Source organism: Protopterus annectens, chromosome 2.part2, assembly GCF_019279795.1.
Source record: "Protopterus annectens isolate FY-2018-M chromosome 2.part2, PAN1.0, whole genome shotgun sequence".
In the NCBI taxonomy this organism is placed as follows: domain Eukaryota; kingdom Metazoa; phylum Chordata; order Ceratodontiformes; family Protopteridae; genus Protopterus; species Protopterus annectens.
The window spans coordinates 658,365,600-658,389,783 of NC_056730.1; the positions used below are offsets into that span (position 1 = coordinate 658,365,600).

General features: G+C 42.5%; 1 protein-coding gene across 2 annotated transcripts in view; it reads left to right on the top strand.

Annotated features, from left to right (window-relative positions):
* The first annotated feature begins 397 nt into the window (after positions 1-397).
* Positions 398-24,184, top strand: part of CDC25B (cell division cycle 25B) — a 303,696-nt gene continuing 279,909 nt past the window's right edge. For both annotated transcript variants that reach the window (XM_044064076.1, XM_044064077.1), the window contains exon 1: positions 398-1,098. In XM_044064076.1, coding sequence (XP_043920011.1) covers positions 899-1,098 — 200 coding nt within the window. In that variant the 5' untranslated portion in view covers positions 398-898. The remainder of the gene's footprint in view (positions 1,099-24,184) is intronic.

Below are 24,184 nucleotides of genomic sequence, written 5' to 3' on the forward strand. Positions count from 1 at the left end.
CAACAGATCCTTCTTTTCGCGCTATTTTTCACACTGGCAACTCCGCCTACTTATTTTAAGTCCAATAGAATACAAACAGTTAGGTGTATACATGCTCTGTAGCTAGGCTGCCGGTGGAAAAACGTCACCGATGTTCGACAGATTTGGGGTCACGATATGTTTTAGTATTGGTTAGCAGTATTCGTCCTTTTATTTTTCTTTCCCCATAGCTGGATGTCCCGCCTTCGATTTACAAAGGCGTCATTTTATTGGTGTAATATGATTTCCCCGCCTTCTGCAAATTTGATGCTGTGACTGGTTAGAGTGCAAGCTGTCAAAGGAAATCCCAGAATTGATTGGTTTCTAAGTTGCCGCTCTACAGTGTTATTTTTCGAATATAAATACAGGATGTTATTTTTCGCGGAGTGGAGATACAAGGAGGCCAAGTGTGGCTTAGCATGTATCTACCAGGGTACAGCTCTATAAATGAACTATTTTAATTAGCCATATTCATGTAGAAGCAGAGGCCTTCTTTATTTATTTATGCTTTTTCTGCTGCTTCTGCTTTCGCTTTTAGTTATTTTAATTTATTTTATTATTTCAATGCATTTTGTCACTTTGTCCACATATTAATATATGCATGCTTAAGTACTTGCCTTCAGCCTTTGTTTTATTTTGTTTGATGCTGCTATTGCATTCTATCGCCTGCACTCCAATCTACATTGACTCTTTTGATTTTCATCTGGACCTACTGTGTTTTTCAAGAAAGTATACGAGTTTATTCAAGACGACCTTCACACGGCCTCTTGCAAAATCCCGTGAATACATCTTTCACGTCTATTGCTTTAAGTTAACTTTGCGCTGATCTGATCAGTGAGGGTCTTAAAACAAGATTCAGTTGCTATTTGGTCTTTAAAACATGAATGGAATTGAGGCTGACCTGATCTCCGAGGAAAAGCACACTTCTCGCCTGGAGTTGCAGCGCCTTCCCTTGGTTGAACACTGTTCTCGTAATATTGGTTGTAATAAGAATTTATTCTCGGGAGACCAGTCTCGGATGTCACCCATTACAAACTTGGCCCACAATATGACCCACATTTTGGGACTAAACAGTGGCAGGTAAGCATTACTACGGCACTGTTTCTTTTTCGGAGCATTCGCCAACAACTATTTTGGCAGTAACAGTTTCTCTTTAAGCATAGTTTAATTATTATGTTTTATCCTAAATGTATAGTTTTCTTATTACTAAGACAGTTGTACTACTATTAAAACGTAGCATTATGTTTGAACGAGCTGAGACTTTGGTTCTGCAGATTCTGAATATAGGGAAGTTTACCGGGAACGTTATTTATCTATAGTCTTTGCAAAGGATCGGTAGCGAAAGCAAGTTGCACTAGATTTATGTTTGTGCCTGTGGCTTGCTTTTACGGATGGTTGTATCATAGTTTCATGGGTATGTTGAGTTTTCACTAATGAATGCCCCCCCTAACAAGGGGACCCGTGCTCCGTTAAATAATGGTTTCGGATGTAGCAGCTAATAAACTATTTTTTATACATTAAGTTGGTAGATGTGACCTTTGAACCCTTTCAGAGTAGCTTCCTCGTAAAGATGTACGAGGATTGATTGATGTGGGATGATGACCTTTCAACCTCTTGGAGATAAAAATCTGAAAATATTCATAAATAAAAGTGGGACAAAGTCCCAAAATAGTGATAGTTTTTTTAAGTATTGCTCTTGCAAACTCAAAAGTTGTTGGAATAGGTTTTGCATTAATTTGATTTTCCTGAAGGGGTTTTAAGTGTGAAACTCAAATGTTTGTCATTATTTTGTAACTTCATTTGCTATTAGTTTGCCAGAAAACCGTAATTTTTATTAAAAACCAAAATATGAGATACAAATCTAGACATTCTGCGAAAAAATGTACAGTTGATGTATGGGTCTGACCTTACAAAGTGTGGATGATTGAGAGAATTTTCCTCAAACAGTTCAGTGGTCATTTTTCGTGTGGCGTGGCTTACAGTGGTTGTTGCACCTTATCGAGAAAAATATTACTGAGGTCACCAGGGTGCTAGAGTGAATTGCGTGTATGCTTTCGTTTAGTAGGTTGCGCTATATGTTTTACTCCAGTTTTGTATTGGTGTCAGTGCTTTACTTTCTTAAAACAGCAGTTGTGAAACAGTAGTAGAATTCTGAAATGATGCTGAGTGTCATTCAAAAATGAGAAACTTGAGGGGGAAAGTGCCACCTTACTTTTTTTAATCTTGGGGTGGGAGGGGGAAGCTGTGATTGTACCCAGTTTTATTTATTGACATTTGTTAACTGGGTTAGTCCAACTGGGCTTGGGACCCATTTTCAGTGGAGACCAGAGGAGAATATTTATTAAATATTTATATTTGTAGAAAAGCTCTAAAACAATACAAGAGACAATGCAGAAATTACATTAGTAAGATCCGAATAATACACTATATAAGTATATATTAAAAGTAAAACTAGCTGAACTACTACAAATAAGAAACAATGTTAACTTGTATTTGATGTGTGAAGTGGACAGCAGCTAATATGTGGGGAAGGGGGAAGGAATCTGTTTGACTAGGTGTGCTATCGCCAGTTAGGAGAGACTGTAGTCTGTCAGTGTGACAGTGTGTGTGTCATGGGCCTTGTAAACCAAAATTTATTATTCCAGTCAGTTGTCAGTCCACCCATCTAGAGAGGAAGGAGGTTGACATAAGTGTTTAGCCCATTGACAGTCTCTCTGTCCCGTCATTTTTTAATCTGTGACTTGTTTGACTTAAACTGGTATGGAAATTTAAATATTTCTTGGGAGCAAGTGCTGATGTAGGATGATGTACATTTTGTGAATTGGGCTGGTGGGCAGCAGGCCAATAGAAAAGGAGAGGGGAAAGCAAACAAATGGATTGTAGCTTGTGTGTTATCAGTATAGTAATACATTGGGGTAACACATTGGCTGCCTTTTGCGCAAGGCAAGCTTTGGCACCCTGAAAGTGTGCAGTGGTGTTGACAAGCTATATGAGGTGATTCTGCTGCTTCAGCTTTGGAATGTGTAATGTCAGAACTGTTTTCTTCTCGTTTTATTTTGGAATAATGAACTAATTGAAGACCATTTCAGACCTATCCCAGGAATGTGACTTGGCGTTCAGGAATATTTTTGATTGAAAGCTTATTTTTTGTCTCGGTTAAGTTTGGTACACTGATGTCAATGGGGTTGCCATAAATAAAATGAAACTAAATAACTTGCAGTGTGTTAAATGATCATATTTATCTCTGCTGTAGTAGCCTTGTATAGGTTCTTTGCTGCCAAGGATATACATGTTTGCATCAGAGACATGGGTACCAATTTCCCATCCAATTGTCCAAGTTACACTTGAATTGGATTAGGGAGGAACTCTGCTTCACATGGATGGGGGGCTTGTTCCATAGATGGGGTAGTCTCTGGGATACATACCTATCTCTCAAACAGGTCCTACTTATGTCACAGGCAAGGTTTATGTCTTTAGAACGGGTAATTCTGGTACTATTTATTACGTGGATATGCAGGAGGTCCATCAGAGTGAGGTCTGACAATGCCTTGTATGCCAGACATGGATCTCCCCTCAAAAGCATGTAGGAGACAGAATACAGGGGTAGGGCCTTGGGGCGGTTTGCATAGGACGTATTACTTGCGCCCTGTATTCTTTTAGTGAGGAACCTCTGTGGACGTTCAGTTGTTGGATATGGCTGGTTAGGTACGTACCAAAGGGTGCGTTGTACATCCAATGATGGGGCTGGTGAATGCCTAGTACGGTGAAACAATGATTTCTTTGGACTTTGATGCCATACCTTTGTTTGTTAGTTGCAGAACATAGAATGATTTCCTCACCACTGTAGACACGTGATGATCAAAGGCTAGATTGCTGTGTGTCCAAGTCTCTGACAACTGGAGCAAGTCTAAGGGGTGTGTTGTCAATATAATAGTTACCTGGGATGGATGACTTCCCAATGATACTGTTATGCATTTCTTGGCATTTAGTTGTAGTCCATGACTCTTGACACCAGTTGTTTCTGTGGCATTCCTTCCTGGAGAAGATTTGCATCTGTGAGAGATTCAATGATCACTCCTCCTAATTTGCAGTAATCTGCAAATTTAGTCAGCCAGAGACCACTGACATTGGCCTTGACTTCTGAGAGGTAGATGCCAAAAAGAACAGTCCAAGGACCGGTACCTGATGGGCTCCACTTGTGACTGGCCTCTTTTGTAGAGGTGGACTCCCAATTCTAACTTCCTGGCTCCTGTCCATGAGCCACTTGGCTATCCACCGGGTGACGTACAGGTTTGTACCTAACCTGTTGAGTTTGTCAACAATGTCCAAGTGGGGTATTGTGTCAAATGCCTTGGCTAGGTCAAGTTAGGCAGTGTGAACTATTTTGCCCTCATCCATTGCTTTGGTGACCTTCTCAAAGAAGTCCACCAGATTGCATAGGCATGGTCTGCCTTTGATGAAACCAGCTGGGTTGGGTCCAGTGTCTGGAGATTTACTATATCTCTGACCATCTCTATGATTTCTTTCCATGGCTTGACATAGAAGACTAGTGGGTCTGTAGGTTCCAGGGTTTGTAGATGGCCCACATTTGTGCAGAGGGATGACTGTTGGCATTCTGCATTCATGAGGCACGAAGCCTGTTTGGAGGCTGCAGTTGCATAGTAATTCCAGAGGGCGTGCTGGGTCATGCTTCATGCTATTTAGAAGGCATCCTGGGATATTGTTTGGGTGCATTGATGCAGTGTTCTTGTTGTTCGAGAGAGCATTAAGGACCTGTTCCCTAGTGATTAGTAGGGGGAGTTGTATTTGATGATCTTTCCTGAGGGAAGATTGAGGGGGAGAGAGGAATAAAGTTGGAGCTGAATTCATCGGCCAGGAGGTTTGCTCTATCTTCTGGCTCGGTATAGGTGGTTCCGTTTACAATGAGTTCTGCCCACAATTGTGTATTGCCTTTTGAGGTTGTGGAGAAAGCTAAAGAATGCTTTGTGGCTGCCCTTGGTGTGGAAGGCCAAATTTGCCTCAAATTTGGCTTTGGTAGACTTTATTTGTCCTCTGAGTTTTGTTAGTTTGAGTGGTTTTATCCTGCTGGGTGCTGCACCTCCTAATTTTTGCTATGATTTTCTTCCCCTTGTTATACATAATTGGTTTTTGTGATTCCACCAGGGTGGCTTGTTTTTTGAGTTAGTTCTGTACTACCTCCTGGTGGGTACAGCTGCTTCACTGCAGCATTGAACATGCTTGTACAGGGTTTCTGTGAACAGTTCTGCATATGCAGAAGTGTTTTCAGGGTTTATAGGGGCTTGAAAATTTGCCAAATTTCCACTGAATAGCAGGAGGTTAGCCTTAAAATAGTTCCCGAATATTCCCAGTTTAGCTGATGGTCCAGGTTTTATTTTTACTTCAATGGAGACCATTTTGTGGTCTGACCTTACCAGGGAAGGCATTACAGTAGGGTGTGTGTAGCACTTTACCATGTTAGTGAGTATCCGATCCAGTATGGTTGCACCCCTGGTTGGTGTATTGACTATCTTGTCGAGGGAGTTTGTGTTTGCAAAATCCAGGAATCTCTGTGCATGTACGTTGGATGTTGTATAGGATTCCCAGTTAATAGTGGGGTAATTTTAGTCGCCCATAAATATGGTATTGGGTTGGGTGTGTCAAGTTTAAATACATGGTATGTTTTTTCTGGGTCATAGAGGGGGACCTGTAGCTTGCAAGGAAGTGGTATTGTATTTTACCTGTGGTGATTTGAACATGGAGCAGCAGTTAAAATGCATTGTCCTGTTTGACCAGCCTTAAAGTATATTTATTTTTGATGTAAATACAGACAGCTCCACCTTGTCCCTGCCTGTGAAGTAGCTGGTCTAAATGTGTGGAGTGCATTATAACCCTGCACTGTTGGTGTACTGTGCGCGGCTTTAAACCACATTGCTGAGACTGCACAGATCAGCATTCTGCAAGGTAAAAAGAGCTTCCAGGGAGTGGATTTTTGTTTAGCCTCCTAGCAGTGAGCGGTAGTACCATTAAATTCTATTTGCTATGTCGGAAGTGCTGTGTTTGCCATTGCCTAAAAAAGCACTGTGTGGGAAAAGTGTTTTAGCTAATTTGTAAGCCTAGAGGGGAGAGGTGCAGATCATCCCTGGCAAAGCAGTGTGCTCTATTGACCGTCTCATTCCATGCTGACAAATATTGCACCCCTTTAGAATGACACCAGAAACCAAGCCAGTTATTAAAGTCAATCTTTTGTTTGTATTGTAGTGTCATCCTTGGAGAAGGTAAAATGCTGCTCAATGGTAAGCTCATACTAGCCCGAGAGACTCATTCCGAGAGCTCTATGATGTCTCCCTTCATCTAGTTTAGGGAGGTATGTCTTGGGTCATTTACTCCCACGTGGACTATGACTGAGTCCTATTGGTAATTGTGAGTGCATGCGTAACTTAGTGGATCCTAGCCCCAGGTAAACAACTGACCATAACTTTCTCCTTACTCAGCCTGATGAGGACATCAGTGTGTCTCACAATGGAGTCACCAATGACTGGAATGTTGGAGTGTGTGGTGACTTGCCTTATGGGCTTGGAACTAGAGGCTGCATGAGATGTATGTAGCTGCATGTGTTGATGTGGAGCTTTACTGCTGCAAGAGAGTGCTTCTCTAAGGCTTTTGGTGAATTGCAACAGGCTGCGTGTGCTGTTCATTTGCTGGGCAGATGAGTTTCATTGAGGGGGCTTCTGTTTTGTGTGTGTTGCTGTTTTAGTCCTATCCTCTGCAGTAAAACACAGCACCCCTATGACATAACTTTCTTGGACTGTCATGGAATTTTTTTTTCTGTCAATTTTAAAAGTGGTGTAAAGTAACTAAAATATTTTTTCTGTGGAGAAATTTGTTCATGGGCGTTTACTAGGCTAACTACCACAAGGGCCTTTTTAAGCTTAGCCATGCACCCCAAATCTATGACTAGTTCTGGTACCCTTAAGTGTTGGCAGGACTTTGGGAGATGAGGTTACCTATGTCCATAAGAGACATAGGTGCCAAACCAGGGATTTTTATTTTATTTATTTTACAGCTTGTTTACCAGGATAGTCCATTGGGCCAAGAAGGGCCTGTTTTCAATGGAATCCTGGGAAGAAAAGCTCCATGAATAACAATTTAACATGAAGACAATGCATTTACATTTATGTAATACTATTGAAAAATGATGGTATTGCTCAACATGACAAAAAATCCACGATTGTAGTGAAAATGGTCAAAAAAGCAAAGGGTAAAATTACACAGCACACGCACGTCAATTAAATTAAGACAAATCCATTGGTGCAATGTGAAATAACACTGGGTTGACATTACAGTTCTTCATGTAAGATAGGGGATTAAGAGGAGTTAATTGTTTAATGTAGGAAGGATGGGATAATAAGAAAAAAAGTAGAACAAGAGTAGGAGTAAATGAGAAGTGAAGATGGTAGTAGTCAGAAGCTCGGTATGATGGAGAGAAGTAAGAGTGAAATGGGGAAAAGAGGTGAATCGTGGGATGAGAGCAGGAACATTCCCAGAGGATTTTGAGATGGGAATAAAGCAGGGTCTTAAAGGTAGAGTGATTGTCTGTAGTGCGAATAAGAGGTGGCAGGGAGTTCCAGTGGCTAGCTAGGGATAAGGATGGTAGATGTTTGCCTGGAGGACTAGCAGACCTGTGCAGTTGGAACTTTAGAAGTCCATTGGATAGGTTCATTTTGAAGGAGGAGGCAAGGGAGGGGCAGACGGAGGGATTAAAGATGAGTTTATGGACCTGTAGGTAATATGGTTGGGAAGTTCGAGGCAATTTAGTTTGTAGGGCATTGCAGTGGTGGGAGGAAGATTATAGCCGGTAGCAGAAATTTTGTTATAACAGAAGGATAGCTTTGTTTTTAGAGAAGATTGAAGGTTGGTAAGAAGTGGCTACCATATAGAAGAGAAGGAATGAGGAAGGTGTTAAAGTACAATATTAGTGGTGGGAGTGATGTAGCTGTTATGGCGGTACAGCATGCCTAGTTTTTTGTATTGGTTATATTGGTTAAACTGGTTAGGTGAGTCATCAATAAGGACTTCTAGAAGCTTTACATGGAGGGCTACCTTGAGAGAGGTATTGTTTTGACAAGTAATGGAGAATGAGTTCTTGTCCGTAATGGTACTTTTTGAAGGGGAAAATAACATAATTTTAGTTTTTGATGCGTTGAGTGATAGGTGGTTGTCACAATGTTCAGTATAAGAGGAAGTATCCTGAGTTAGTTTTTAAGAGAGTGGAGACTGAAGTGGCAGAGCAGATATTCGTAGAGTCATCTGCATATTGGATCAGTTTAGCACTAGGAATGTTTTGGTGGAATTCAAATGTTGAACAGTAGGGGACCCAATATGGAACCCTGGGGTACACCTGTAGGTGTATTAAGGAAGGAGGAGTTTTTTTTTCTTCATTTGACAGCTTGTCTATTGGAGGAGTAATTAGAAAACCAGTTGACAGAAGAGTCTGATAGGTTTAGATAGGAGAAGGTTATGGGAGATGGTGTCAAAGGCCTTGGATAAGTCCAGAAGCAGGTTGGACACTATACAGCTGGAATCATGGGCTTTGACAGTATCAAGGAAGGAGAGGAGAGCAGTTGTGATACTGTGGCCAGGTCTAAAACTGTTTTGTCGGGGTAAGGTGGTTGGCTGTGGGGTAGGGTAGAAGTTGAAGGTGGATACACTTTTTTCTAGAAATTTTGAGTAGGAGATAAGATAGCGATGGGCCAGAAATTGTGAATGTTACCTCCTTTGTGAGGGGGAATGATATATAGGCATTTTTTTCAGAGTAGGGGTACATAGTTTTCTTGGATTGAGCGGTTTATTAGAAAGGAGATGGAATTGGCAGCAATTTTGAGGAAGTAGGAAGGAAGGTAATCGGGCATTTGAGCATGGTTTCAGTTTCCAAAGGAGTTTTTTTTTTTTTTTGTGGTGGAGATAGGAATGGGTTTGATAGTGAAGGAAGGGTAGTTGGCAGGTGGTAGTGTAGGGGAGAGAGGAGGTGGTGGAAGTGAAGCTTTGTTGGGGAAGGAAGTAGTTAGTTTTGGTATAGAATCTGTAGAGGAGAAGTTGCATTTGGTGGCTAAAGAGAGGTCTGGGACATTTGGGTCAGGGCAGGGGTTGTCTCTTTTTAGGCAGGATTGAGGAGGGTGAAGATGCTATTCCAGAATTTTTGGGGTTGGTCTTGTGGTTATTTTGAAGGGTGGAGAAATACTTTACGTAGTAGCTTATATTCAGTCAGGGTAGTATGGGTTTTATTTTTCTGGTAACGTTTCCAGGCTTTGTCACAGAGATGCATAATGGTTGTAGTTTCTTTGCTTAACCATGGGACAATTTTATTTTCTGAAGGGATATTTAACAGGTTTAAAGTATTAAAGTAGGCTAGTGCATTATCTAGGGAGAGGGTTTTTAGAGTACTCCAGTTTGTGTGTGTTGGAGAGCCAGAGAAGGCTTCAGGGTTGAAGTTTTTGAGAGAGTGGGAGGAGATACAAGTGTGGGATAGTCGTAAGGAGGAGGGAAGGCGATGAGCAAAGGAGGGAAGATGATTGCTAAGAGTATCAGGTAGGATACCTCTGTCGAGATGCAGTACCAAAGAAGTGTTTTGAGGGCCTGGTAGTAGTTTATTAGTTGTGAGAAGTTGTATAAGTTTATGTGGAGGAGTAGGAGATTGAATATCGGTCCAGTTGATAATGTCACCGAGGATTATGGTCTCGTTGGTAATGTTAGAGGAGAACCAGGAGACGATATCCTCACGAATGGGGATACTGCCTCTTGGGGGAATGTAAAGAGTGGCTGTACATGTGTGTGGTGTTTCTATTCATCTGGAGGAGGGCCAGAGTTAGTTCGGCACTGGTGAACTGGGGTATGGGTTTGGTGAAGGAGTAACTGTAAGGGAGGAGGTGTAGCTTTACTCCACCATATTTGAGGGTCCTGTCATTTCTAATTGTATTGTAGTTTGGGGGGTGATGATTTCAAGATCTTTTATGTGTGGCTTTAGACAGGTTTCAGTAATGGATAGGATGTCTGGGTGGTTATGTTGGAGTCGGGCATGGAATCTTGTTGCATAAGCTTCGAGCATTCAATGTTGTGAAAAGGAGGCATTTGCAGGATAAGTGGGGGAGAGGGAAGGGATGGGTTTGAATGAGGAGGGAGCGGGACCAGGGTTTGGGGGAATGTCACCAGAAAGAAGGTTGATAATAAGTTGATGAATATGGGGACAGGAATTTAGTGTGCTTAGTATCCTGTTTTGAGAGTTGGGTGTTGTAGTAGGGTTGTTAGGGATAGGGGATGAGAGACGGTGAACATGAATGAGTTTATAAGGGAATAGGAGGTTGCTATTGAAGAAATATCGATGAGGTGATTTATAGTGGTTGTGGGGTGTTTAACGTGTGGGGTATGTAGAAGTTATATGAAAGGAGGGAGAGTGATTAAAATTTGGAGGACTGGTGAAGGTAGGTTAGGAAGAGAAGAAGAGGGAGGAGTACAAAGGAGGTGGGGTTTTAGAGGCATAATGGCGCTTGAGTATTGTGGTATTGGGGAAATTGTAGTAGGGTGGTGACCAGAGCGGCTATGGGGATTAGTCAAGCTAGTTCTAAAGTGGAAGATGGCTAAGGGGAGTGGGGGGGATTGTGTGGGTGGGGCTGATGAGCTTGTGATTGGATCTTTTGGGTGCGGGAGTGGTGCTATGGCTAAGTGGGACATTGAAAAAAAGATGGTCATTGAGGGAAGATAAATGCTTGCTTAAGGTATTGGTGTTTTATAATGTCACATATTCAGTGTTAGAAGTTATGTATGAAATGTTTGGGGTGTTTACCAGGTATGTTTCTATTGGGTAGTCCCTTTTGTGTGTGTAGACACAAATGTATTGTAGATGGCTAGTAATTTGTAATGGGAGGAGTTGGTTGTAATTACAATAGCAGATTGGGAAGTTTGAGCTCTGGGAAGTTTGAGCTCTGGTGGGTGTGGTTTGGTCAAGTTTAACTATTGGGGTGTGATATGGGGTCAGGGAGGGGACAGAGTGAGCCTGAGCATAGTGAGGGCGGCTGGAGTGGGATGAGCCAAGATCCAAGCAAAGGCAATTTTGCGTTTCAGAATTGACCAAGAACTGCTTTAAGTCATAGATTTCTTAACCATTTATCTGATAGAAAAATAGCATAACTTTCTGTCTGTAGGAAAACAGCATAACCTTGTATTTGTAGGTTGCTGTGCTCTTAACACACACACAGTATTTGATCAGTTATGGATACTATTCAGAAGGGAATAAAAGAGAAATGGAAGATTTGAGGTGGGGGCCTGCTTACAAGCCAAAGCAGAGTGCTTTCCAGGGGATAATGAATATTGGCTCAAAACAGGTAGACACACACAACTTTAGCTGTTTGTGTTTGCGGACAGTTCAGACTTGGACTGCGCTTTTCATATAACAATGTATCCACCGGTCAGGTTAAAGGTAAAGGTGTTTTTGCAGCGGATTAGGTCTAGAAAAGAAGAGTACAGAGAGGAGTAAGCACTTGTGCAAATAGCTACTGCATACAGGAAAATGTCTTGAATCAACTACTAGTGTTTGCAGATACTGGGCCAATTGGACAACACATTAGTGAGAAGGGACCTCAGCTGATAGGTAAGCAGTTGCAGATAAAAAAAAAAAAAAATAGCGAGCAGCACTCTGTCCTGGGTCTCTAATGTGATTCTATGCATCACTTTCACCACAGTTATATAGATATAATTTCGGATGAATTTTTGACTTCCCATCCAATTGTCTAATTGTACTTGAATTGTGTTAAGGAGAAACTATGCTTCATATAGATGGGGAGCCTGTTCCATAGACATGACAGTCTCTGGGATGCATACCTCTCTGTCCAGCCAGACCTATTTACATCACAGGCAGGAGGCCCATCAGAGTAGGGGTCTGACACTGCCATGTATGCCAGGTATAGATCTCCCCTCAAAACCTTGTAGGAGACAATACAGGGATAGGGCCTTGAGGTGGTCTGCATAGGACATTTTACTTATGCCCTGTAATTCTTTTAGTGAGGAACCTCCTGTGGACGTTCCAATTTTTGGATATACCTGGTTAGGTACATACTAAAGGGGGCATTGTACTATACGATAGTTCTGAATGCTGAATACAGTGGAACAATGACTTCCTTGGATTTTGTTGCCATACCTTTATTTACAAGTTGTGCACTACAGAATGATTTCCTAATCACTGTAGACAGATGATGGTCAAAGGCTAGATTACTATCCATAACTCTAAGGGGTGTGTTGTTAGTATGATAGTTACCAGGGATGGATGACTTCCCAAATGCATTTCTTGGCATTTAGTTTTAGTCTGTGACTCTCACACAAGTTTTGTCTGTCAGTCCCTCCTGGAGAGCATTTGTGTTGGTGTGAGATCAATGACTGCTCCTAATTTGCCATCCTCTGCAAATTTAGTCAGCCAGAGACGACTGACGTTGACCTTTGACTTCTGAGAAGCAAATGCCAAAAAGGAGCGGTCCAAGGACTGATCCTTGAAGGACTCAACTTCTGACTGACCTCTTTGTAGATGTGAACTCCCAATTCTAACTTCCTGGGTCCTGTGAGCCACTTGGCTGTCCACTGGGCTATGTCTTCTGGCTCAGTATAGATGGCTCCATCTACAATGAGCTCCACACACAATTGTGTATTGCTTCTGAGGTTGTGGACATAGTTAAAGAATGGTTTGTGGTTGTCCTTTGTCTGGGAGGCCAAACTTGCCTCAAATTTGGCTTTGGTAGACTTTGTCTTCTGGGTTGTTTAGTTTGAGAGTGCTGTTATCCTGCTGTGGGTGCTGCATCTCGTAATTTTTGCCATGATTTTCTCCTGTTATACAGCCTATTGAATTTGTGCTTCCGCCAGAGTATCTTGTTTTTTGTTAGTTCTGTACATCCTAGTGGGTACAGCTGCCTCTGTGCAGCTATTAACATGCTTGTACACTGTTTCTGTAAACGGTTCTGCATAGGCAGCAGTGTTCTCGGGGTTTATGGTGGCTTGACATTTTGCCAGGTTCTCGCTTAATAGCAGGAGGTTAGCCTTAGAATAGTTCCTGAGTATTCCAGGTTTAGCTGGGGATTCAGATTTTATTTTTACTTCAAAGGAGACCATTTTGTGGTCTTGCCTTACAAGGGAAGGCATTGCAGTAGGGGGGTGTGCAGCACACTCCCATATAGTGAGGACCAGATCCAGTATGGTTGCATCCCTGGTTGGTGTATTGGCTATCTGGTCCTGGGAGTTTTTGTTTACAAAATCCAGGAATCTCTGTGCATGTACATTTGGTGTCTTATAGTATTCCCAGTTAATAGTGGTGTAATTAAGTCACCCATGAATATGGTGCCTGCTTGGATGGTTAATGTTTCTAATAAGTTTAAATACATGGTATGGGTTTCCTGTGTATAGTGGGGGACCTATAGCTTGCAAGGAAGTGGCATTGGATTTTGCCTTTTGTGATTTGAACATGGAGCAGCTCAAGAGCATTGTCCTGTTTGACCAGTCTTGAAGTATATTCATCTCTGATGTAAATAGACGCCTCCACCTTTAGTCCCTGCCTGTGAAATAACTGGCCTAAATGTGTGGATGGCATTATAACCTAGCAATGTTGTTGTGCTCTGTGTAGCTTTAAAACATGTCTCCATGACAGCACAGACGCCAACATTCTCTAGGGTAAAGAGCTTTGAGCGAGTGGAGTTTTTTTTTTGTTTTTCCTAGCATCAAACAGTAATAACCTTTTAGATTTCTTTGTTTTGATTTGCTATGTCAGAAGTGCTTTCAGCTCAGCAGGACCAAGACGGAATGTATGTGTGCAAATGAGAGGGTGGATAGAGGAATGATGAGGATCCAGGGGGTACAGGTGGCGAAGGTGGATGAGTTTAAATACTTGGGATCAACAGTTCAGAGTAATGGTGAGTGTGGAAGAGAGGTGAAGAAGAAAGTACAGGCAGGATGGAGTGGGTGGACAAGACTGTCAGGATTGATTTTTGTGACAGACGAGTACCAGTAAGAGTGAAAGGGTAGGTCTACAAGAGGGTAGTGAGACCAGCTATGTTATATGGTTTGGAGACGTGGCATCGACAAAAAGGCAGGAGTCCGAGTTTGACGTGGCAGAGTTGAAGATGTTAAGATTTGCACTGGGTGTGATGAGGATGGACAGGATTAGGAATAGGTATATTAGAGGGTCAGCCCAGGTTGGAAGGTTTGGAGACAAAGCCAGAGAGGCAAGATTATGTTGCTTTGGACATGTGCTGTGGAGGGATGCAGAGTATATTGGGAAAAAGATGCTAAGGATGAAGCTTCCAGGTAACAGGAAAAAAGGAAGGCCTAAGATAAGGTTTATGGATGTGGTGAGAGAGGACATGCAAGTGGTTGGAGCAAGCTGCAGGGGACAGGAAGAAATGGAAACTGTTTATCTGCTGCGGCGACCCCTAACGGGATCAGCCGAAAGAAGATGTCTGAAGTGCTTTCAGTTTGGCATTGGCTAAAAAAGCACTGTGGGGGAACACAGTGTTGCAGCTAATATTCGAAAGCCTAGAGCGGAGAGGTGCAGACCATCCCTGGCAAAGCAGCATGGTCTGACCATCTCCTTCCATGCTGACAAATATTGCACCCCCTTAGAATGACACCAGAAACTAAGCCAATTATTAAAGTCTGTTTTTTGTTGATGTTGTGGCATCATCTTGGAGGAAGTAAAATGCTACTCAATGCTAGACTCCTACCAGCCTGAGAGACGCATTCTGAGAGCTCCATGATGTCTCTATTCATATAGTGTAGAGAGGTACATCTCTGATAATTTACTCCCACATGGACTATGAGTCATATTGCTAATTGTTTTCCAGTGACCCAAGTGCCTGCGTATGTGCCAGCTCCTAGCCCCTGATAAGCGATTGACCATGACTTCTTCCTCAGCCTGATGAGAGGGACATCAGTGTGCCTCACGATGGAGTCTTCAATGACTAGAATGTTGGATTGTGTGGTGGCTTGCCTTATGGGCTTAAATGTAGTGGCTCCATGAGATGTAGCTCTATGTGTTGATGTGGGTGTTTGGAAGGAGTGCATTTGATGCTGCTGAGGGTGTTTGTGTATTTCGTCTAGGAGGTCTTTGTGGTTTAGGAAGGTTACAGTTAAAGTGCCTCAGCACCTGTGGGTCGATATATCCACTTTGAATTGTGCATGATGGGTGCAGCGTGTGTACTACCGACAGCCTTACTGGCCATTAAGTACTTTTATGGGAGAGCTTTGCCTCAAGTGACGTTGTGTAAATACATCTCTCACATACCATACCAGTTTGTTTGAGAATTAACTGGTTTTCAGTAAACCTGCAGCAATTTCTGCATTGCCTCAGGATGCTCATATCCACCAAGCCGTTAATGGGACAGTAGGAAAGTTCATATCCTTGGCAACATACCCTTTTTTATTGATGAGACAGTTGGAGTGAGAATATCAATCACTGTCGGGAGCATCTGGTTTGCAGCTGTAGGGGGCAATGCATGTCACTGCAAACTAGTCCTGTGTGCAGCTAGGTATTAGAGAAACTTCAATTGTACTTTTTTATAGGAAAAAATGTTACTCAAGGTGTCAATCTGTTACAGAGCACTGCCAAACACTTGAGAGGGAAACTAATACGTAGACCCTGAAAATGTTAAGTATTTAGGTTCAATTCTGAAGTTAGAAATAAATCAAACAGTACTTACTGAAAACAAAGAATTAGCTTGTCAAAAAGGATGAAAAGAAGGGAGTTGCATGAATGGCTGCTACTAATGCTGGTCTCACCACAGCTTCACTTTGTTGGGATACAATGCTAATTTGCTTCTCCTCTCACCAGAAGCAAAATGCTAACACGGTCCCAAGATGAGAATTTTGATTTTTTTACTTTTGTGGGGCTGGCATAGTGTTTGTTTTCTATGAAAAAGGTGATTTTAAATTTGTAGTTGCATTGGAAAGAGTTGGTATTTTTTTGTTTTGACCACCAAACTGTCCTCTGTGCTAGAAAAATAAAAGGTTGAACAAAGAGCCATTGGCACCACACAGCTGGCTAGTGGTCTGCCTCAGTCTGAAGTGGAAGAGTCTGCTGTGGCCATTTGTTGTACCTCAGACCACTTCTCTTTTATCCTAGATCACTTCATTGTAGCACCTACAGCCTGTACTGAGTAGCTGTTAGCCACACCCACTGCTCCTGTTGGGGTCCCCTCAGTGGGCAGTGGAGACCCATTCTTGTTGGTCCTGTGAAAGAGAACAGGAAATTCTTCCTGTTAGAATGCTGTGCCCATCCCTGAGGAAACAGCCAAAAAGAAACGGAAAAATAAGCGTGCCTGTTCCTCCTAAATTTTTGGATGAGTAGTTTACTGGGTCTGGCTCAGGGTTTAATTCAGGCTATTGATTTCTTGCAAAGCAATTTCTGGTAAAAGATAGTGGGGGCTACCTCTTCCTGAAGAGATTTCAGATCCTGAATCTGAACAGGAATATGCAGGGGTGGATCATGGACCCCCCCTGTGGGAGGTTTTTCTTTTTTCTCGAAGTCTATTGTTAGAATGTGCCACTGTTTTCAGGGGGGGGGGGCACCAATGATTTTCCAGATCCTATATCTATTCCTCCTGTTTTGCTTTAGAGGATGTGTAGTACTAACTGCCTTTTTATTTCACGACAGCCAGTTGTCCCTAAATAAAAGGCAGGCTAGTGGATAGTAAGTAAAAGGTTTCTCAGTCTTTTAAATTTTTGTAAACTGTTCCCAAACTTGACCCAGCTGCTGTGGCTATAGTTGAACCCACTGCTGCTAAGCATCTAGTCAATTCCAATCCTACCTTTTCTGATAAGGATGGGGAAATTGATAGGTATGGGAAAAGTTTATTATGCAACTTTGATTGTCATAACTTTAAGTTGTTTGGCTTGTATGTAGTTTTGTTTTGACAAATTGTGAAAGTATGAATGCTTTATCTGCAATTTTTTCTTCTGAGGAAAATCTCTTGTGATCAGTGGTGCAAGGTTCGATTCCCTCAACTTCCATCACGTAACTATGTAACAACTTGGTTTCTTCTATTGCATAGGGCACTGCTTGTTTGCAGTGTGTGTGAGTCTGATGCTGCTACCGAGGTATGGCCACTGGTAATGTTGTAAGGATGTTTGAATGGCTGCATTCTCAATCTCCTAGATGTTAAAATGTGAGATTTTAAATTCACCTGTAGGTAGAAATTTAATGTTTGTGCCTGGTTTTGCAGAGGAGATCTGGCCCTGTTCATCAGTTTTTTGATTAATTTTCAGCCCTTTTCCAAATTGTCCAGGAGATTTTCTTTCTCAAAGTTTCTGCAAAAAGCAGAATAAACAGTCTCTACAAAATATGGGTAAACAGATGTTTTAAAAGAAGTGGCAAGGGATGTTTAAAAAGAAGTGGCAAGGGGAGTTCCAAAAAGACGTCTCTAAATCTCCAAGAACAGTCCATATGAATGACCTGTTCAATAGATCTTGTGATCCCCTCCCATTTTTGTCCCTTTTTTCTTCCATGAAGTCTGAATCTGTCTCCTTTCTGAAGAGGTAGGTTCAGACAAATGGGTTCTGACAGTCCTTCGTCAAGGTTACTCATGGCAGTGGAAGGAAATTCTTCCTTTCCAGGGGGTCATTCCTAAAACTCCAGGTAAGACTTTGTTTCCACTTATTCTTCATCATGTGCTGTTCCAAGGTGTGCTAGAACCAGTTCCTCCTTCTCTGGTGGAACTTTTTTATTTAAGGGTGTTAGCAGTAAAGAAGATGCTTGGAGACCTGTTCTGGATCTTTCTTTCCTAAACCTGTTGTGGTACTACCCAAATTCAAAATTATGTCAATTCAAACCCTGTTACCTCTTCCTCTTAAGTTTCCTGGTAAAAAAATGCTTGCCACTTGCCTCTTCATCCACACTTCAGATGCTCTTGATGTGACACGCGCACACACACCACGCACACACAGCCTTATCAGTTATCTGCCATCCCCTTTGGGCTATCCACTGGACCAAGAGTGTTCATAAAGTGTCTCTCTCCAGTAATAGCTCCAGGGTATTCACATTTCCCCCTGCATATTTACACTTTTTCAAAATGTCAGGAATTTCTCTTGGGGAGGAAAGATGGCTTACACGAGCTGGGATTTCCAAGAGAACATTGAAGTATTCCTCCCACAGGACTGTGTTCCTAGGATGGCAATAAACCCCTCCGTTCAAAGAGCTTTTCTTCCACTAGGGAAAAATATCTGTATTTCTAAGGTTTTCCACTCACTTTGGTCACTGTGAGGGAATACCACAGGATTTTGGGTCTCATGGCATCTATGATATGATCCTGGCAATACTCGACATGAGATACAGTGGTGTCTGAAATCTCTGGTTCCAGCATCCTTTATCTTTTTTAAATTCTAATGCTGGAGTTTGTCAGAAGAGAACTTATCGGAGACAACAGATGTCCTTAAATCCAGGTTTCCCCTTCTTCCTTCTTGCTCCAGAGCAGCCATGTCATCATGAATGCTTTTGTTTCTGCCTGGAGCTGTTTCAGGAGGATTAAAAATTCAAGGGGTGTGGGACACCAAGGACGGGCACATAAATATCAAGGATATGCTTATCCTGATGTGCAGTCAACTCTGAACAATTTGGTCCCCAGGACTTTAGGTAGCTGCAGACAATACCACAGTAATGTTGTATACCAAGAAGCAAGGGGGAAGCAGGTTGTACCCCCTTTGCAAACTGGCCATGTTAGCTTTTCAGCACAGTCCCCCTTCTACAAACATCCTATATTCCATCGGAGCAAAATTGAGTAGGACCAGGGCAGACTCTCATGAATGGAGACTAGATCAGGAGGTCTTCTACGAACTGTGGGGAGTTCAGTCAACTGGCAAGATTGTTCCAGGACTCCATGAAAGAAGGGTTGGAAGATGGTTGCTTTTTACCCCCTTTGAGCAGTAATGTTCCTGTATGCTTTTTCCATGAATAGCCAGCAGGAATCCCCCAAGATCATTTAGGTTGACTCACTTTTGGCCCAGGCAACTGTGGGTCTCCCTTCTTTTTGGAAATGACCAGGGGAAATTACCACAAACTTGCTCACGGACTCGATCTGCTCTCACACAAGAAGGGGGGGGGTCTTAATTCCTTTTGGCCACCCTGAGGGCATGCAGCAGATACTAATGGAGGCAAGAAAGCGTGCTACTAGAAAATTGTATATTAGCAAATGAAACTGTTTTCTAGTTGGTGCCAACAACATAACTAGCACCCATTCGGGACTAGTTGTTTGGTTTTACGCTATTTGTGATTTACCATCCTGTGACATCTCATTCCTCTATTGAGGTTAATTTATTGGTCATTTCGGCATTACTGCCCACCGATCCTCCTCTTTCAATGCAGTCTGATGTCAGAATATTTTTGAAAAGGGGGGGTTGCTTAAGAGTTTTTTCCAAGAAAACTGGTGGGCCCCTCCTTGAGATCTATTTTGATAGAGAAGCTGACACTTGGGGCCATTTGAACCAGTTAATGTGGCTGACTTGAGGTTCTTAACATGAAAAACTGTTACCCTCTTGCAGAGCTCAGAGCAATCAGTATATCTGAGCTGCATCTCATTTTCCATAGGTACAGGTTTTCTTTGAGAAATAATCCTTTTTTATGTCTAAAGTGGCATCAGAATTTATTTTAAGCCATATTCCCTGAACCTAAAAATAAGGGGGGAGAGGATACTCAGTTTCTCTTCAGATGTTTGGATCAGTTGTTCGTTTCTTGTGAAGCTAAGAAGGGACAACCTACATCAAAACGGACTATTTCCAAATGGCAGTGTAAGGCTTTTCTATGCTCGCCATAACAAAAACTTTTCCAGGAGGGTCAAGGCTCACTTTACCAGGGCCTTTGCTTCACCGATGGCTTTTTGGAGAGGGCTGAATTCTAGAAATTTTCAAAAGGTTACTACTTGGTTCTATCTGTACTTTTACAAAGCAGTATAAACTTGATAATTTTTTCTCTGAGGCCTGATCTGTCTTTGCTAGGACATTCTCAAAGAGCTCCTGACCTCTTCTCCTTCCACCTCCCAAATGTAGTTGGCTATGATAATCTAGCCATATAGCTAAGGCTACTGCATCAGTGATCAATATTAAGCATGTTTCAACTGTGAAAGTATAATTTTGAAAGATCACTGCTACAGCCACTCCCTCCCCCTGAGTGTGTAGACTTTTTTTGTTCCTAGCTTTATCCTTTCAGGGCTCTGCTTCCTTCTGATGGGTCCATTAGAAGATTTACAAGCCTGGCCAATATACCTTGATTTTATTCAACATGTGGCCCCTAGGGGCAAGAGGACGGCATGGGTTTGTGCCTATGCCGCGAGTCCCTTGCAGATTACTTATGCACATCGGGACATATTCACTACCACTGGTGGGAATTTGTGATTTCCCCATCCATTGATTCAAATTGCTCTGCTTAACATGAATAGGAAGTCTGTTCCAAAGAAGGGGCAATCTCTTGAGAAACGCCTCTGTCGCGTGCTCTGTCTCCCCATATTCTGTTGGTGTCTGACTACATTTTAGATTTTGGATCCAGTGACTGTCGTGCTGTTTGACTTGCAAATTTATAGCTGTTCCATCAGGACTGTATTTGAGTGCCTTGTAGGTCAGGCATAGGTCACCCCTCAGGATCTCTCCTCTGAGTCTACTTAAGGGTGTTCTGGCACCAGTCCTTTATCTTGTGTAGGCCTGACCTGAAGGATATCTATCTGGGGGGGGGGGGGGGGGGGGCTGACCTGAAGGATATCTATCTGGGGGGGGGGGGGGGATTCAGTGATTGCCCCCATCTTGCAGTCATCAGCAAACTTTGAACCCCAATGCCTTCCACATTAGCATTGACTTAATTGAAGCACATTTTGAACAGACGTGGTCCCAGGACTGAGCCCTGTGGCACACCACTACGAACTGGCCTCTTGATGTATTTGGATTCACCCATTTTAACCACATGTCCTGTCCACAGGCCAGTTATATCTGATATGGGGAATTGTCAAATGCCTTGGCAACCCCCAAGTGGTGAAGCTGAAAGACTAAGATCTTGGCCAGATCAAGGTATGTACTGTTTTACCCTTATCCATGGCCTTGTGACTTTCTCACTGAAATCCACCAGATTCAGTAGGTGTGACCTGCCCTTGACAAAGCTGAATTAAGTCGGCTCCAGCGTTTGGAGGTTTTTGTATGTTATTTATCAGGTCCATGATTATTCTTTCCATGGCCTTGAATACAAGACTAGTCAAACGTATGTGTCATTAGATGGTCCCCCTTTATGCAGAAGAACGACTGTTGCTGTCTTCCACAAAGGCAATCCAGAGACTTTGGTAAGAGATCCTAATGGGCCTGTTAGAGGCAACCCGGTGTATCGTCGGACCCTGTTGAAGCAGTGTTCTCAGCTTTAGAGAGCATGAGTGGTGACCTATTTTTTGGTGATTGGTGTAAGACATTTCTTGGGGTAGAACTGGTGGTGATGGGGAGTTTAAATCTGAGCTGAATCTGTTGGCAGATTTGCTATATCGTCTGACCGGGTATAGTTGATGCCATTTACAACTAATTCCACACATTATTAGGTGTTGCCCTGGAGATTGCAGACATAACTGAAAGGCTTTATGGTTACTCTTCACTTTTGAGTCTCTTGCTTAGTTCTCTGATTCGCTCGTTTAGACTAATGAGGGACTTTTTTCTTTTGTTGTGCAATCTATTAATACCAGGAGTCCACCAGGGTGGCTTGTTTTTGCTGCTTGACTCTGTGTAGTACTTGCACAACTGTAAAACAAGGTTAAATGATGCACTTACTGCATTCAAAGAACTGTAGGCTGCAGTAAATGGGTACACAACAAATTAAGCTTCTTTATCTAAACTTGACTTCCTGAACTAATGGTGGAGGGGGGGGGGGGTTATTCCCTAATGTAACTAGGAAACTATTCCCATTGTTTAGCACCACAGATTTGAGGATGCATAGTTAATGGTAGCTTCCTTTAGTTCTGTAAAGGACAGAAGCATTAATAACTGGGAAACTGGGTTCATATGCACTAGTTACTGTTTTTGAGGAAGGGGTGCCCTGTTAAGTATTGCAGGTAACAGTAGATGGTCTGTGCATTTTACAGGTAGTAATGCAAACCTGAAACATTAGATCTCTCTGGCAATGCAGGCTAAACCCAGGTGTGTGCATGCATGTGTGTATAAATTGAACCTCAGTGTGTCAGGTACTTGGGCAGGGGCACAAAGCACTGGTTGGACAGAAGGGTGCTAGAGGTCTTGGCCTGGCCACTCAGCTGATATGTCAGCTTTATAGCTGTGCCAATGGGGAGTCTTATCAGGGGTTGGCGAAAGACTGAGACACCAGCCCTGGACTGACTGGTCTTTGTGCTCTTAAGGGAAATTGCACTTGATGCAGAAAGCTGCGTTTGAAAATACTGTGTATACCTGTCATCCTCTGGACATGTCCCCACCCCCCACCCCCACTGTTGCCAGTGGTAAGGATTGAGGCTTCTTTATTACCGGTCCAGTGGTGAGGTGTCAGATGTCTTCAGTTTAGCCTTGAAACCATTCATTGTTTGCAAACATGTATTTCTCCAGGTAGTTTACTAAAAACTCCAGCCAGCAACATGGAATGAAGGCCCTTTGGTAGTGTCAAAGTCTGTTCTCTGAGAAGTAGTCATCCTGACTCCCCTCAGGCAGTATGAAGGTTCTGTTTGTAAGATTTTAGTTGAGGGTATCAAGTTAGCACGTGTTAGGAAATTTAGCAGCTCAATATCTGTAGCCAGTGAAATCTCTTTGAGACCACAGTGGTGGGTCCCCCACCCTCCCTTCAGTGTCTGTGTCTTTTTTTACTTCTAGCTGATTTGCATTATCTGTGGTGTTTTTTGTCATGGTGAGAAATTTTTCTTAGCCAGTTACTAATATTACTGAATTTGTTCATAAAGGGTTTTATTTGCAGTGAAGACTAGTGCATTTGCATATACAGCCATGTTATGTGGCAGTAGATCATAGGCAAGTCCTTTTATAAATGAGAAGTGCTATGGGGTAAAGAACCGATCCTTGGGATATTCCAATACTGAGTGTAGCTGAGCAGGAGGACTATTATTTTCAGATACTCGCGTCTGGGCACTAGACTGACAAGAGAAGGCAGTTATTAATATCCCAGAATACCAAGTTGGTAGTATAACCTACAGTCATGGTGCCGAAGGAGTTATGGAAGCTGTGTTCATCACCAAGGGAGCTGTAGCTATTTGTATGGTCAGAAGCCCCCCCCCCCCCAACATTTTTGTATTCAATTTTAGTGGCATTGGTCAGAACTGTTCAACTACTGTGAAGACCTGGTGAATAGGCAAGTGTTAGGAAAGGAGCTAGTACCTAGACCAGTGTGTTAGCAACTGTTTGCACTTTACCTGGATGGCCTTGTTGGAGACCTTCCCTCTTTCAGAGGTGACCAGGAAGCATGGTTTGGCTTGCTAAATTTCATAGCAAGTACCTTTTGACTACAGCCGTTAACGGCTCATTCTTAGTCCTGTGTGCTAACCGATTTGTGTGCCAACTTGAACTATGCCGTTGGCGTAGGATAACACTTTGCTAGAGTTTTAGCTGTCCTTTTAACAGGCAAATAGTATTGGCTTATCTTAGAAGTGGATGACAGATAGGAGAGGGCACAACTTGGTGCCTATAATTGAAGTTGTAAGTACTGCATACTACTCTACTACTAAACTGGCTTTTCTGAGAAATTAATGAAAAGGGGCAGACTGTACTGCTGAATAAATTGACGTGGTTCCAAGGCTAGTAGGTTCTCTATCTAAATGACGGAATTTCTGGATTTCATGACTTGAATATAAAGGTGAAACTAATGGTGCTGTGACTTCAGTGCCCCATAGCTGGACCACACTTGTGTGAAGTCATTATGGTGGTTCACGTGTATGTTTTAGTACTTTCATCTGTGGAAAGACCAAATGGGTATCCTAGGCAACTGAGCTGTCGGGCCACTTCCTTGCTGTGATTCACCCCTATGTCCTGATTAAGGAGGAACAGGTCAGTTATGCCAGAGGTTCACGAGTAAATAGTAGGCAACCAGACTGCAGACTGTTGCACACCTAACTATACCATTAAAATGGTGACCAGAGGTGAGAATCAAACTATGTACCTTGTGTGAGAGGTCAGCATC